This window comes from Magnolia sinica, chromosome 8 (assembly GCF_029962835.1).
Source record: "Magnolia sinica isolate HGM2019 chromosome 8, MsV1, whole genome shotgun sequence".
Taxonomy (NCBI): Eukaryota; Viridiplantae; Streptophyta; class Magnoliopsida; order Magnoliales; family Magnoliaceae; genus Magnolia; species Magnolia sinica.
Window position 1 is genome coordinate 85998828 of NC_080580.1, and position 16369 is coordinate 86015196.

At 40.9% G+C, this 16369-nt stretch overlaps 2 protein-coding genes across 3 annotated transcripts in view; one reads left to right on the forward strand and one right to left on the reverse strand.

Annotated features, from left to right (window-relative positions):
• LOC131253576 (alpha-galactosidase 3) overlaps window positions 1–10409 on the forward strand; it is a 33604-nt gene extending 23195 nt beyond the window's left edge. For both annotated transcript variants that reach the window (XM_058254622.1, XM_058254623.1), the window contains 11 exons: window positions 955–1058; window positions 1975–2047; window positions 2647–2705; window positions 2827–2892; window positions 2989–3072; window positions 3682–3746; window positions 3830–3912; window positions 7206–7296; window positions 8440–8498; window positions 9349–9489; window positions 10156–10409. In XM_058254622.1, the coding sequence (XP_058110605.1) occupies window positions 955–1058; window positions 1975–2047; window positions 2647–2705; window positions 2827–2892; window positions 2989–3072; window positions 3682–3746; window positions 3830–3912; window positions 7206–7296; window positions 8440–8498; window positions 9349–9489; window positions 10156–10266 (936 nt within the window). In that variant the 3' untranslated portion in view covers window positions 10267–10409. The remainder of the gene's footprint in view (window positions 1–954; window positions 1059–1974; window positions 2048–2646; window positions 2706–2826; window positions 2893–2988; window positions 3073–3681; window positions 3747–3829; window positions 3913–7205; window positions 7297–8439; window positions 8499–9348; window positions 9490–10155) is intronic.
• A 2306-nt stretch (window positions 10410–12715) lies between these two features.
• The window catches only part of LOC131253574 (uncharacterized), a 28382-nt gene continuing 24728 nt past the window's right edge, over window positions 12716–16369 (reverse strand). Inside the window, exon 9 of the mRNA XM_058254620.1 lies at window positions 12716–12958. Coding sequence (XP_058110603.1) covers window positions 12904–12958 — 55 coding nt within the window. The 3' untranslated portion in view covers window positions 12716–12903. The remainder of the gene's footprint in view (window positions 12959–16369) is intronic.

A 16369-nucleotide genomic window follows, 5' to 3' on the forward strand; every position in this document is an offset into this window, starting at 1 on the left:
TCAAACCCCAGTAATCAACTGCCTGACCACTTCATACTTCAGGAATTTTACAATCAATAACTGTAGAGGGATGCCTATTCACCAGATAACAAGTTGTAGAAATAGCTTTAAGCCAAAGCTCTTTCCCAACCTAGAATTGCTTAACATACTCTGAACCTTTTCCAAAAGAGTTTGGTTCATACGTTTTGCTACACCATTCTACTTTAGCGTATGCCTCACTGTGTTGTTCCTAACTATTCCTTCATTCTTGCAATACCGATTAAATTCTCTTGAAGTAAATTTCTCATCGTTATCTGTCCTCAGAACTTTTACTTTTCACCGTCTGTTTTTCAAGCATCTTGTTCCATATCTTGAAAATGGCAAATACATCGGATTTATGTTTCAAAATATAAACCCAAATGTTCCTAGAGATGCCGTCTATAAATGTGACATAGTAAGACAATCCTCGTCCAGAAACAACGGGCGATGGCCCCTACACATCATAATGCACGCAATCAAGTTGCCCTTTATTGACATGTTTTCCTGTTTTAAAACACAACCTCAAATGTTTTCTATATATGCAATGCTCACATACATCCAAATTAAAGCTTTTAAAGTTAAGAATTAACTTACGATCGAGAAGTACCTTCATACCCCGCTCACTCATGTGGCCTAGGTGCGCATGCCACAAACGTGCAGACGTGGAATCCGCTACAAACGTTGCAACTCCATCAAATAAAATTTCATCCTTGTTTGGGATGTAAATGGGGGTTGCAATTTGGGCTGTAAATTCAGTTGTACTATTTGCTGTTTTGATATTTATCATGCAGCTTTTTGGTAAAACAGACATTATCCTTTAAAAAAAAGATCTCTGACTTGTACTGTCTTATCTGTTCTTTAATAGAGTTTCTTTTGGTCTCTCTGTAAAAAAAATAAAAATTCTCCATTTTCATTATTCTTAGATTTATGTTGCAGGGGCAATTGGAACCAAACCCTGAGACTTTTCCGTCTGGCATTAAAGCTCTCGCTGACTATGTGCATGAAAAGGGCCTCAAGCTTGGTATTTATTCTGATGCCGGGTAGGATAGTTTCTTCAATCTGGTAAAGAAGTTTGAATTTTTAGTTAGAAGCTTTGTTAAGTGCACACACGTGTGCAATAAAGCTTGTTTACACACTATAGGCATGCTGGCACGGCACATATGCACGAGATCTAATCCAACCATTAGGTTGGTCCAATCTCATACATGTTTTCCCAAATAAAAAATCTGGTCCAATGAGCATGTGGGCCCCAATATAGGAAACAGGTGGATAGGTTAGAAAACTTCATCCAAGTTTTTCAGAGCCATACATTTATTTTGCAAACTGTGGTCCACCGGATGGTGGATCAACCTGATTTGGGCCAGGGCATCATTATAGTGGTGCTGCTCTAATGGGTGGATTGGATCTTAGACCTATTGTGCCATGCCGACACATGTTAGCATGAAGATGAGCTTTACTGCACATGCATGTGCACTTAGCTAAGCTATTTAGATAATGGTATACTACAAGTGCTTTTCTGATGTAATTGAAAATGACAAGACTCTGGTGATAGTTCACCACTGTTCTCAAGATGGTGGTGATTTATCCATCTCAGACGTGGCATACATACATGACAACCAGACATCCAAATTGCGGGGAAGCACATGGATTGAACGGCTTAACAATCCAGCTGGTGGATCTATTGAATGGATGATTAAATGTAAAATGGTTGGAAGTTTCAGTGGGTGAAATTAGATTTAGATGATTAAGATTGTCCTAACATTTTGATTTCAGCTATTGCTCCATCCAACAGCCCAGATTATAATACATGTATGCTATGTGTACAGTCGATGAGTCAGATATCACCCTAGTCATACCCAATTGAAAAATGATCATCGTTATTCAGTCTACTAATATTAAAATCAATCTATTATCTTGTTTCCGTTTGTTCATTTTTAAATGATATGAAACTTTCAGGGCTTTCACATGTCAAGTTCGACCCGGATCTATCTTCCATGAAAGCGATGATGCCAAAATGTTTGCTTCGTGGGTATGGATGCTGATTTTTCCATAAGAAATATGCAAAACAAAAATGCCTGCCTTTCTTCGGATGTGCAAAGGGTTTTGTTTGAATGACTGTCTGATCATCGCCCAAGGACATGCTTTTAGTATCCTTGGGACTACAGTTTGTACAGGTGGGACCCATGATTCAGTGATCCAAACCATTGATATGATAGACCCAACACCTTGGAATGGCAATGCCTGAAAAATGTTTGAGACCGGAAGATCGTAGCCATCCAGTGTTTAGCATTTTTACAGTTGAATATGGACTGTTGCTGTAATTATATACGGGTTGCCAACAAAGAAGTTAAGGTCATTCCTTTGAGAATTTTTGGCCATAGTTCATCTACCATGGGTGTCAGATCAACAATCTGGATCTCCAAACTGTGGGCCCCACATACAAATTGAAAAACGATCATCCTCCACAGATTGTGGATCATATAATTTTTTGTTTCTTTATGCAGTGATTTATTTTGGACTGTAGATGGAAAGTTTGAATGAGAAGTTAGATTAGAAAGTTGCATACCATTATTACAATCATGACCATCTTCTGTTATTTCAATTTTTTTCTGCTGTCATGTCATTCAGGGTGTCGATTATTTGAAGTATGACAACTGTTTCAACTTGGGGATCAAACCACAGAAGCGGTTATACCTCTTCTTCAATCCTTACTTTTCCAGTCATATCCCAGTTTTCTTACAACATACTGTTTGGGAATGGTTTCGTCTATTTTGCAAGTCAATTCAGTGCAATTTCATTATTTTCCAGGTACCCTCCAATGCAGGATGCACTAAATGCAACTGGCCGGACCATCTTTTACTCGATTTGTGAATGGTAATTGCGATTCTTGCTTTATTCAGACTTTCCAACGATGTTTTCCAGATGTAAATCCATCAAAAGATTTATGTTGTGTGATTTACTTATTTGTAGGGGTGAGGATGACCCGGCATTATGGGCGGGGAAGGTTGGAAATAGTTGGAGGACAACGAATGACATCAATGATTCGTGGGCAAGGTGAGAAATTCATCTCCACATGCATTCACAGCTAAGCCTGCAAGCAGCCTCTCCACACACACATGTGAACCTGGCACATGTGGAAATCCGAGCTGTGCATCTTGTTTCCCCATCATGTAAATGTCTTGGCCCAAGAATCAAGCTGTTGTCCATTCATCAGGTGGGTCACCGATGCATGTGAAAGTGCGCTGTTGGCTGCTTTTTATACCGTTGATTCTTTCCGTACATGTATAGCTGGCCTGATGAGTTCACCACGTCGTTTTAAGACATGGCCGAGTTTGATTCGATTTGGGACTTGGTTGGATTTGATCTGGTTTGATACCACGAGTCACCCTCCAATTCAGCCTTGACTCAGACAAGTTGCAACTAGACACTCAGGGCCAAACGAGTTGGGCCGAGTATTTAAACCATGGTTGATGGGCCTGATTTCCTGGTCAGGTCATCCACATGGCGGGGCCCACTTGATGCACGGGTGGATGTTCCAAACATGTGCCACCTACAATGCATGGTTTGTCACATCTGGCCTCATTTGGGTTAGCAAAGATCATATTGGTTGATTTCAGTGGCTTTGGATGTCTTGTATTCATCAGCCTTTCTTGTTTCTTTTAGCATGACCACACTTGCCGATCTGAATGACAAATGGGCAGCATATGCTGGTCCTGGCGGATGGAATGGTAATAATGCAGTACTTTCAGTAAATGCTATTGCCTATTGTTAATGTTACATGCTAATATATCCTGTTGAACTTCATTTGTAGATCCGGATATGTTAGAGGTTGGTAATGGAGGAATGACTTACCAGGAATATCGTGCGCATTTTAGCATTTGGGCTTTGATGAAGGTGATTTGCTTCAAATTTGCATACATGCATTTCTTGCACTGAAACTGATGTGGTTGAAGCTTTCTATTTCTTGGAGCAATATCCCCTTTTAACAAGTAATGTGTTTGTGGGTTTGGTTGAGCATATATGAAGATTATTGCACTTTTCAGCTTAGAGGAATTAAAGTATCTTGACTAGGGTTGCAATGGGCTGCCCTGGCCCTAATCAGGCTGAAAAGGCCTTGACCCTGGCCCTAGCTCTACGTGGTGGTGCTGGGTCAGGGTCGGCCCAGTAAGGCAAGGAGTTTCATGATCAATGGTTTGAAATAGTCCAAATCTAAGGATTTTTTTTCTTCACATTATCCCTTCGCATCATATAAATGGTTGCTGATGGTAGAAACATGACCCTGAGTCCACAAAAGCTTTTAACTCACGCATGTATGTTGAATGCGACTGCTGACAGGTAGGTGCCTTCAAACTGTCCACTCTTTTCTATAATAGTGATACACTTGGGGCCTATTTGATTTTCCAAATCGCATGTAAATGCAATGGGAAATAGTAATTATTACTACTTCACGTGTTTGAAAATGCACTTGCAATTCTGTCTTGAAAACCGAGTAAAAAAGACTGGTTTAAATTTCTGGGCCCCACCATGATATATATGATATATCTGAGCCGTCCATCAGTTTTAGCGTAACATTTTAAGGCATGAGCCAAAAAATGAAGCTGATCCAACACTCAGGTGGCCCACATTAAAGGAAACATTGGCACTGATACGTTTTTAACGGTAGATGTTCGATTCCCTAAATCTCGTGGTGTGGCCTACTTGAGCTTTGTATCAGCCTCATTTTTTCGGTCAAGCCCTAAATTTAGCTGGCATAATAGATGGACGGTGTGGATAAGACAGACATCATGATGGGCCCCACATATATTTCAGTCTCCTTGGGTTTAGAGCTCAAAAAAGTAAGTGTCAAATCAAACATTGATAACAACACTGTAATTACCCAGTGAAATAATTATTACTCACTTGCAGTGTAATTACCAAATGTTTGGAAAATCAAATATGCCCTTGATGATTGGACCCGGCCGGGCTGGGCCATTCATCATTGGCCTTGGCCTAGCCCGGACTGTTGGCCTAGATTTCAAACCCAGGCCCGCCCTCTGGCCAAGTTTAGAGGCCCAATCACTGGACCTTGGGCTAGGCTGCCAGGCTGGGCCCGACATCTCGGCCCATTGCCATCCCTAGTCCTGATCATGGATCTCGTGATTTGGAAAGACCAACATTCCATGTATGCCTGTACAACAATGTGGTATGTTCTTGTACCAATTTGCTAAAATGCATCGAACCAAGCAAACCAATTAGTTGGTACACCAGGTGGTGTAATATAGGTAGCTGCTAAATTACAGTTCGTTTCCGTTCTTCCACATGTACACAGTTTGTGAGAAAGAAAAGAGAGCAACACTATAGTCGTTTTGAGAGTTATATATTAAAAAGAAAAGCCCTAGTTCACCTAACTGGCCTCTGAAACATGGAAGTCCTTGTTAAGCCTTTTGAGCTTGTTTTGTGTTGAGTGCACTTGTGCATTAGTAGTTAATTACCTTATACATGCAGATAAAGGAGAGAACGGGCTGAGGTTGGCCGTGGCCCAGCTCTAGAGCTCTAAGCCTTGGCCCAAGCCCTAATGGACTAAAGAGGCCCCAGCCTTGGCCCTCGCCCTGGAGTGGGGTTAACCAATTGCAATGTTTTAAATAGCGAATAGCGTGTAGCGTAGTGTTCACTCCTCTGAAGCATGAGGCGTAAGCTACATTGTGTGTACTGTAAGCTACATGCTACTTCTAGATTTTTAATCAAGGTTGCGCACCAATTTCATGATATTTTGGACCAAATTAGATTAATTAATAATAAAATTTAACAATATTTCATGATATTTGGTGCAACTAAACTCAACCTAAAATAATATAGGGTAATGATTAAGTGTAAACGTTAAGAAAGCAATGAAACTGATTTAATATTAGATTTACTAAAAGCATTGAAAAATTAACTAATTTGATTGAAAATAGAAAAATGTAATAAATCATTGAAAACAATAATTGATTTTAATGTTGTAGTGAAAAATAAATTTTAATGTGAGCTACATAGCGTGTAGCGTAGTCTATGTAACGTGTAGTGTATGCAGATTATCATCTAGCGCAGGCTACATGTAACTTAAGCTATTTTCATGAGCTACGCAACATTAAGGCTAAGCTACACTACGTAGTGTAAGTTACACACTACATAGCATAGCTATTTAAAACACTGACCAATTGTACAGTTTATAAGTGCCTATGTATCATCCATCACACTTTGCTAGAGTACCACAGTTCTTCATATTGCCATATGCCCTAGCAAATAAACTCTATAATCTACGTTACTAATGTACTATATAGTATACACTAAGGAAACAAGATGAGCCGGGTTGGGTGGGCCGAGCTATTTATCATTGGCCCCGACCCAGCCCAGCCTAAACATTAGGTCTAGATTTCAAGCCCTAGCCCAACCCTCGGGCCAAGTTTAGTGGCCCAAGCCCTAGCCCTTCAAGGCCAGGTAGCCCGGCCCATTGCCACCCCTAAATGTAGATGGGGTTGTGGATCCAAATTCCAGACTTTCCATCTAAGGGTCTTATCGATGGATGGCCCATGGTTGAAAAACACATGGATCGGACGTTCTTTGCTATTGCTTTTCCTGTTAAAATTTGCCTGCTAACCTTTTTGTTTAAAACCCTCTCATTGCTTAGAACATAGGCCCAAATCTTCCGCCACCAAGCAATGAATGAACTAGTGGTTAATGGATTCCTCCTTTCTGCATATGACACACATATAGGGAAAAGGCATTCTACATCTTCAGTCTTCACATTATCCAAAGAATCTTGTTTGTTGTAGTTACCCAACTTAAAACTGACTCTAGATTCTGGAATGAACTAGAGTTCCATACTCTTGCAGTAGCCTACCCACCATTTTTATTCTTAAGTCCATTTGGAGTCCACCTATTAGATGGTTAGGATCATTTCAGCCTCGTGGTTTTCAACCATGGACCATCCAAGGACGCAACCCACTAGTCGGACTTGTCTGGGTCCACTTCCCTACCTTCCATGTGTCAGGCTTTAATCAAGAAGTCTTCTATATTATGGTTCAGCTAGATAGCTTCATTCTACAATATCATCCATTGTGGATTTGGTGGTGCAGGATGCTCATACCCCAATGCTCGGCGCAAATAGATAGTTCAAGATTAATTCCATCTATTATAATGATCTTATTACAAACTTAATGCTTGTGCAGGCTCCTCTTTTGGTTGGTTGTGATATAAGAAACATGACTGCAGAAACAATGGAGATTCTAACCAACAAGGAGGTGATTGCCGTTAACCAAGGTGACTCCCTTTCATTGTTCACTTATTACAGCTTACTATGGATTTTCTTTGTTATGTTCATTATATATTTGATTGAAATGTGACCGATGGATTTTGAGGTCTCTGGTGTGTGATTGATCAATGGACCCCAGCAGAGGACTAGGAATCTTCTATCCAAGGTGTCGGCCCCATTTCAAAATCTTGCCCGTGCTCCTGCTCCTGAGCCTGCCCTTGCTCCTGCTTAATGCCATTTTGAAATTGTGATTCCATTAAGACTAGCCTCAAATCAAATCGATTTGGTAGCATTCCATGCTTTGAACTCTTCTTCTTCTTCTTCTTCTTCTTCTTCCTTTTTTTTTTCTTTTTCCCGGTGGTGTTATGATTATTTTGAAGGGCCTAGCTCGACGCCCTCCATCAGTCCTGGGCTTTTGGCATATTGGTTAGATTCTTAAAAATTGGTGTAAGAGCCAACACCACTTCCCGTGTATGAATCACAGAAGGGACGGCGTATAAAAGGGCAACCTGGACCAGAGTAAATGCTGCCATGGTGTGGAAAGGACTGCGTAGACAACCAGAGTGCAGCAGCCATGCCCTCCCTGAGCAGTAAAGGGCTGTTGGTTTTGTCTACCTGTAAAAAGAAGCCACATGAGTTACCCCAATGGTTTAAAGGGCCTAGCTTGGCATGTTCATCGGTTCTCAGGCTTTTGGCATGTTGGTTAGGTTCCTAACACTGTGTATCATCTAGCTTAGAAAACACCAAGATCAGTAACTACGGCTTTCAATTGGCCGAGTTGGCCTGTTGAGATTCCAGTCCAATCCTGCATAGAGCTGGCCAGCAACTCCTTTTTAGGCCAGTAGACCAGGTCTGGACCTAGTATATTCAGGCCTGATAAATTAGTGGGACAGGTTTAGAAATAGCAGTTCATTTTTTTCCTATTGAGATAGTTCTGTTCCCGACCAGGCAGGTCCAAACCTGATTTTCAGGTCCCAAAAAATAAATGGGCCTAGGCTCAGGGAGACACTGGTCTGGCAGGAGTCTAATAGCATCTACATCCCTTTTGTGAGCTGTATATATATATATTTCCTGCAATCCTATGTTTTCTAATTGTTTCAGTGGAGTGTTGGGACCAACTGATCATGGCATGTATTTTGGTATTCCTGCAGACCCTCTTGGTGTTCAAGGAAGAAAAGTTGCAGTTGAAGGAGTTGGTGATTGCCTCCAGGTTCTCCTTCTTCTACTCATAATTTGCAAACTAGGCTGGTCAATTTCAGGACTTGCCTGAGTCAACCTGGCAAGGTCATGGACCCTGGCTTGCAGGTAACTCGAGCTTTGTTTTCCTGGGTCAACTCAAAATTCGGCTAACTCCGTCTGATTTCAACAAGTCAGCCAAGTCAGGCAAATATGAGGAAAGGAAGAAGAAGATCAGACAATATAATCATTTATTATTATTATTATTATTATCATTTATGGCCCACCCGGCTGGCTCGGGACTTGCTAGGTTGACTTTACCCAATGAGCGACCCAGTCATGATCTGAGTCTGGGTTTGCAAACTATCTTGTACTATTATTTTTAGTACCACAGCCCAGGCATTTTGTTTTCCTCAGCTGTTGGGCATGGTCTTGGAAAAACTGCAGTGCCAGTTCTCATTTTGTATCCCCCCACAATGCAGAGATTCCTACATGTGCACAAGTGCATGAGATTAAATTTTCATTGTAAACTGCTAGGTTATATTATTCCGAACTAAAGAAATATGTAGGCCACTCGTGCTTGACTAAAATTTAGGTTCATTCATCAGGTGGGGCCCATGTGTCAGTTGGTCAATCCTTTAAACCATCCATTTTTCCAACGCGCATGGCCCACCTAATGACTGGATCAGCATGAATTAATGGAGGGGGACACATACATGGTGGGATCTACTTGATGAATGGCCTGGACAACACCAAGCTTGGATGTATGCTCGCAAGTAGGATATTCCCAAGTAGCCTTTGCAGGCCTCTTTGAACCATAGTCAGGCCAAACTCATTTTCTTGTAGACACGGCATTCATAGATTATTTCGCCTTGTGGTTTCAGGTGTGGGCAGGTCCTCTATCGGGACAACGCTTGGTGATTGTCCTTTGGAATCGATGTGCAAAAGCCACCACTGTCACAGCCAAATGGGAGATGCTCGGCCTTGACCCTACCATCCGTGTCTCTGTACGAGATCTGTGGAAGGTGAGAATGCATACACAAGCAGATATGCAAGGTTACATTTACTTGCATGCATGCATATAAGAGAAGCTGGATCTAATACAAATGTTTCTGGATTAAGCTTAACGTAGAAGTCACTATGGGTTCCAACATGGTGTTTAAAGACATTGAATCCGTCCATCATATGAGGTCCTTCCTAGTCTCCTTGTATCTCAAAACTCAGGTGGTCCACACCATATGTAAAATCATGCCTAAACTCATTAAATCATGTGTTGTGGCCCACCTGCTTTCTTGAATGGCCCGGCTATTTGGGTGTCGATCCATCCTGGTCAGGTGCATCTTCTGAATGGTTTGGAAAGAATATACAAAACATAGTCGGCCCCAAACACAATCTGTTACTTTTTTAATGGGGTACATCATCATCCCAACTGTTCCCTCTCATGTGGGCCGCCTGAGTTTTGGAGTTGCCTGATTTTTGGGCACCACTCGGAAAATTATGGAGTGCAAATCATAGATGGGTTGAACGTAATTAAAACTTTATGATGGGTCCCACATGTTGATTTGTAAACGTTTGTAGTGGATCTGTCCTCTGCATATAGCATACATGTTTCCTGTCGCATTTTCTTCTTTTCCCTTTATTTTTCTTGATGAAAATACCAACACCGATGTCTTTTTCTTTCCAATTTCTAGCATGAAGATATATCGGGAAATATGGTGAGATCTTTTGGAAGGAAAGTGGAGTCCCATGCCTGTGAAATGTTTGTCCTTACTCCCCACAAGGCCTCCTACTCTGCAATGTAGACGTGCATGCGCTCAGTCTCTAGATGTATTTTAGCTGTTGTTAACCTTTGCATGAATATCAATCACATGGAGATTGATTTGGCATTTGTGTATTGCTTACGTTGTGAAAATCAATCCTTGCATGTGTTTTCGGGACTTGGCAAGATTAATGGTTCAAAACTCGATTTGGCCTATCGTATCATTCATCATCAATATGGGGCCATATAACCCTGTATCGAGATGTTTAGGGCCAATACAGCTGTATTGTTCCATGGACGACACTGGTAATGACCAATGCCTGATACTCAACAGTCCTGGCTGATACTTCAGACCTTGCCAGGAATGTGTTTTATGGTATGCTTGGATGCATCCCAAATCAGCATCCTGACATTTCGTTCTGTTGGGCTCCGACCATCGATGCTGCACTGTTTGCATGTGGAAGGAATCCTGGTCTAGAGAGAGTTGGTTAACCTGTTTGGAGGTAGTGTTTACCTGGGTAAATGAGATTCAAGTTGTTAGCTAGTAAGGGAACCTTTTCTCCCTTTTTTGGATAGAGATCTTGAATTGGCCAAGCACGGGCCATGTCAAGGTAAGCTCAAGCCCCACTCTACAATAATACAAGCCTTGAGCCTAAGGTCTTAAATCAATGTAGTCCATATTGCCTATTTCATCATGCTATGCATCACCAATATGGCTCATATAGCTCCTGTATTGGGCTCTGTCGGACCAATTTGGGTCAATTCCGTGGCATAATTCATGCAAATTGGTACTGCTTTGGACTATGCTTCGACCATTGCTCGAGCTCGGGCTTCAGTTTTGGCACACGTCTACATATTTTCTGTACATTTTCACATTGCCAAATTTCGTAGCATTTGGTACATTTGCTCATAACTATCTAAATCTGCCTAACTGAAAGTTAAGCTTTGTTCCAAACTGGCGCAAACGGAATAGAGTGGCCAGCCTCCAGTTCAACTACATGGGCCCACAAGCTCATTATAGAACATTATCTGGACACTGATATCTTGATCCCATAATCACTCTCAGCCTATCATCCCTTTGGCAACAGATTCGGATTAGCTATTTCACCAACAAATGAATATCATTAGTAACTATTACTCCCTGGGCCTGGAAAAAGGAACCAATCAGGCACTGCAACATCAGCAAAACAAGCCACCTCAACGTCAAAACGGCCGGATCTGAGCAGTTAAAGAACAAACTAGGGAACTGTAACGAGCCTTTTCAATTTGTTTAAGACTTCAATCATAGATCACCTCTATTTAAAATCTAGTGTATTTGTGTGCCAATCCGGAGCATCCAAAACACTGACCTGATTTTGGATGGACCATGACCCAGAAATTAATCTGGCAGAGATGATAGCAACCATCTGATTTTGCCCTTGGATATGTACTCATGGCTATTTTACTCTAGACCATCCATTTGATAGACAACACTTGGGATGGTTGGGATTGCTTGATCTATGTAATTTTAGAGACGTGCCCCATCCACAATGAGCCTTACGTTTTGGATGTGGTGCTTGGGTTCCACATGTGAGATGGGTCACCACCATTTTCAAAATGGTTGTCAGCTATCATAAAAGTCTAGCCCCCTTCTTTTTATTCACAATTTCGTGGAACTAAGTATTGCAATTCAATCAGATAGTACATCCAAACATAGCCTTCAAAAGACTAGATACATGGGCTTCCAGAAATTGCCAAAAATGCATCTTCATCCAAAGAAGAGAAATGATCCAGTGCTCTCAGAGCACTAGCATTGGCTCACTTCAGCGTTCCAATAAATCAATCTGGACTGTTCACTAAATCAAAACACATTTAATAGGCCACCATGCAAAAATCGAGCTAAACGGATGATCCAATCTATCCTTGATTTGGCGTTACTTCTACAGCCATACTTCACCCATGGATAAGATGGTTACAATTCCCTCACAAAAGTGATTCTTTAGAATTATAAGCAACCTGTGATGGGCCCTAACAAACAGATGGATCAAATTGCTGATTGCACCTACTACATGTCAATGGTTTCAATAATTCATCCTAAAAAGCATTGATGGAATGGTGAATGTTTTGTCAGATCAGTGTGATATTTGCATGGTAACCCATGAAATGTGCATTGGACCTGATGAACAGTCTAGAGCCATGGTTTGGGATGTCTAAGTGTCCCAATGGAATTGGGTGCAGAGAGCACTGGAGCAGTTCTTAAAGAAAAATAACATGAAACAACAAAAGAACATGTAATATCAACTAAAACCAAGGCTAGTATTTTGTCAATTATCACCCAAATGGGGGTAAAGGCTAGTTTTTTGTCAATTATCACCCAAATGGGGGTAAAGGCTAGTTTTTGTCAATTATCACCCAAATGGGGGTAAAGCTGAGCTGGGGCAAAAAAAAAGACACAAAATATTTGCAATGAATACTGTATGTGGTCCACTTGATCAAAAGGGGCTGATGATTAGAAAAGAAAAAAAAAAAGGAATCAGGAAAATGTAAAGAAAACTTGAGCACCACAACCAAAGAAAGGCCCTTTACAGCTTCAAATCGAGGCCATTCGATTCAAAGGTAGGACCTTGTTAGCATTGTTACTGTTCTCTTGTTTACTCATCCATTTTATCTCTATACATTTTGACCACCCTTTCCACTCCACTCAGAGAGATAAAGGAGGGAAGTCTTCATCCTTCAGATGAAATGATTCTGGAGCCCTGCATATTCAAATTAAAAAAAATTTTAAAAAAACTCAAAAAAAAACTTAAATAGCACAGAGTAATTCCGAGCAAACAACAACGAAGAAATTCTCATAGGCTGGACCATGGCGTGCATTTCTGCCATTTTCTTTTTACGGGGCGTGCTTCAGTGGTACTGCTACCACCATAGACTACGGTCGCACCCAACAGAAGGATGTTCCAAGTGATGTATTCATGACATTAAACCTGTACATCAGAAGCTTGATCTCAAGGTACACCCGGTACACAAAGCTCAGGTGGGCCACACCACAGGGAAAGAGTTGAAAGTGGGCACCTACCATTACCATTTATTTATTTATTTCGAGGGGGAACCTGGATGAAGGAAATGGCCCATAATAAGGCCTTTTCAACTCAGATGGGTGCCGGTTCAAGTTAAGAGTAAGCATTTCCTCTCATCTCGTCCCCTGTTCTGTAGCCCACATGAGTTTTGGATTGGGCTCAATTTCTTTTTCTAAAATGTGATCACACATCTGAAGGACGGTTTGGATGTTTTGTATACATCACTTGGGTGCCATGTCTTCCCAGTACCACCGTAAGCCTGCAGTTGTAAATCTTCCTACTTGGAAATGTGATGTGATTTCTCATTTTCTGCTAAGGGACTGTTTGGATTCATGGTAAGCATTGGAAAGGCAATAATGTTTATCAGGAAATCTTATTTCCAGGAATTTGCGGGAAAGGTAACTTGTTTTCTTTGTTTGTTTTTCAACGAGATTTTCTTAAGAATTTGGGATCTATTTTCAATTTTTTTGTTTGGCAAAACAAAATTTTTTGGGGAAAATGTCTAGATAGTCACTAGCATGTTCTAGATTAGCATACGTGGCACATGTAGGCAATGTTTTAAATATCGTTATCGCGTAGTGTATCGCACCCTTGGGATATAGATACATATTGGTTATCGCATGGGATATATAGGTTGTATCACGTAATGTATTGTTGTTGTTGGGAAACATGGGAACATTGGTAAATTGATCGAATTTTTCATGGAAACTTCAAGGATTGTTCAAAAAGACATCAATACAAACTTAGAAATCAAAACATTTATAGAAAAAAAAAAGTGCACATACTAGGGGTTTCCTTTGTATGGGTCCTAATACATGCATTGTCCAACTGAACTGATTCAAGTATATTTAAAGTCTATTCATATAATTTATAAACATAAGAAGACATGTATGGAAACAAAAGCAATACATTCAAAAGCAAAAGAAGAATCATTAGATCAAGTTACATACATGTTTGATTTTGTGTTTGGATAAAAAGATTGCAACTGCTTTGCGAGAAATTGAGAAATTTCAATTTTTCTCAATTTTCTGCAACTTGCCCTATCTCTCCCAAATCTCAAAAATGAAGCTCCAAATCTATGATTTTTCATGGAAAACATGAAGAATCATAAATTTGTAACCGTTTAACACTGAATTAATGTGATTTATAGTTAAAAAAATGGATCAAAAATGTTCACCGGATCAAATAGTTGGGATATATCGGCACTATCTGTGCATTTTGTATCACACAGGTGGGATACAAGATATATTGTGGGATATATCGGCCACTATCGTCGATATTTAAAACACTGCATGTAGGACGCTTGAAGATTGACAATGAGCATGTGATATATGCCAGACAAGTGGGTGCTTGAAGCTGAATTGTGGCACACATGGCACATGTGAGGTTCTTGAAGTGGTACAGTTGCACATGAGGCACAAGGAGTGCATTGGCACATTTGACACATTTGAGCACTTGAAGCAAGATGGCAGAACTTGCGCAGATTGGCACCATTGGCATATGTGGCATATTTGGAGTGATTGAAGATGGATGATGGCACATGGTACATTGGTGCATGTGGGGCGCTAGAGAAGATGAATGGTGATACATGTGGCACATTACCACATGTTGTGCGCAAGAGAAGATGGATGGTTGCACATGTGGGGCATTAGCAGAGGGCCTCCTAACTAGAAGACAAGTTTTGGTTCGTAAAAGTGGCCCGATAGTCAAGAAAAGCCCACCATGGGATCTCATGATCGTGGCCCACTCAGCAGATTGGTTTTATATTTTAGGGTTTGATTATTGTTATTATTTAGAACATCTTGAACGATTTAGATTTACTCATTTAATTTTTATTTTAGTTTACTTAATCGCTAAGTAATAGGAGTCGCACATAGTGTGAGTTTTTGTGTATAAGGTTTTTCCTATAAAGAAGCACCCCTTGTAGTTCTTATCATTCATAGAAGTTAATAAAAAATTCCGCTTTATTTTTCTGCTCTCTTCGTGAGTTGTGGAAGAATTCAAAAGTGGGTGCGAAGCCCTCTCTTTTCGAAGGGCTAACTACCGTGGTGCGAAGCTACATCGATCCCCATTCATCCCCATCTTCCATCACCTTTTTTTCCATCTTCCCTCACCATCCGTACTTCGAATTTGTCCTTTTGTTGCATCAGATTTCTTCATTACAGCAAGTTTCCAGATTTCGGCCCGCAGGCGAGCTGAAACTTCACAAACCGTACATCGGATCGAGCTGAGATTTGGGAGTTTTGGAGTCCATCCCTGGCCGACCAGGGCTAAGGTGGCCTTTTTCTGAATAGTGGGCCCCACACACATGCGGCCGGGATCACACGCACGTCCGTCTGGTCCATTGTTGCTGTCCACACGCGGGATCATCTTTTGGCTCAGGTTTTTATCCTCTTTTATCCTCTCATAGCCATTTTTCATGAATCCTAACCCTAGATTACATGATCCCTAATTGATTTGCCTCTTTTTATCACCTTAGGGTTCCTTGAATTGAAATTAGGGAATCCCTTGGATTAGGGACTAATTTTTATGCATGAGTAGTTGATTTTATTTCCCTTTGACATCGTTTGGTTTATAATTTTTATTAGTCCAGTCCTAGCCTGTGTCGGCTTGGACCCGCATAGATTCCCCTTTAATTGAATGTTTGGATTTTCATGTGGGATGTGGAATTTGTGTGATTGTTTCTAAATTGGTGTGATCTAAGCCTGAAATCTAGCATATCATATGTACATTGGTGCATGTGGGGCGCTAGAGAAGATGAATGGTGATACATGTGGCACATTACCACATGTTGTGCACAAGAGAAGATGGATGGTTGCACATGTGGGGCATTAGCACAAGTGGGGTGCAAGAGAAGATGGATGGTGGTGCATATGGCATAGTGGCACGTGTACGCTGAAAGATGGACAATGGCTCATTTGGCACATGAAGAGATTGAAGATGGATAGGTGCACATTTGGGTTTAACTGTTGAGAAACCCATTTTCCTTCCATCATAGGAAATGCCTTTATTACAGATGGAGGCAGGAAAATAAATTTGTTTATTTTCCAACAAAGATACAAAGTTGGAAAAGATGTTTCCCACAAATTC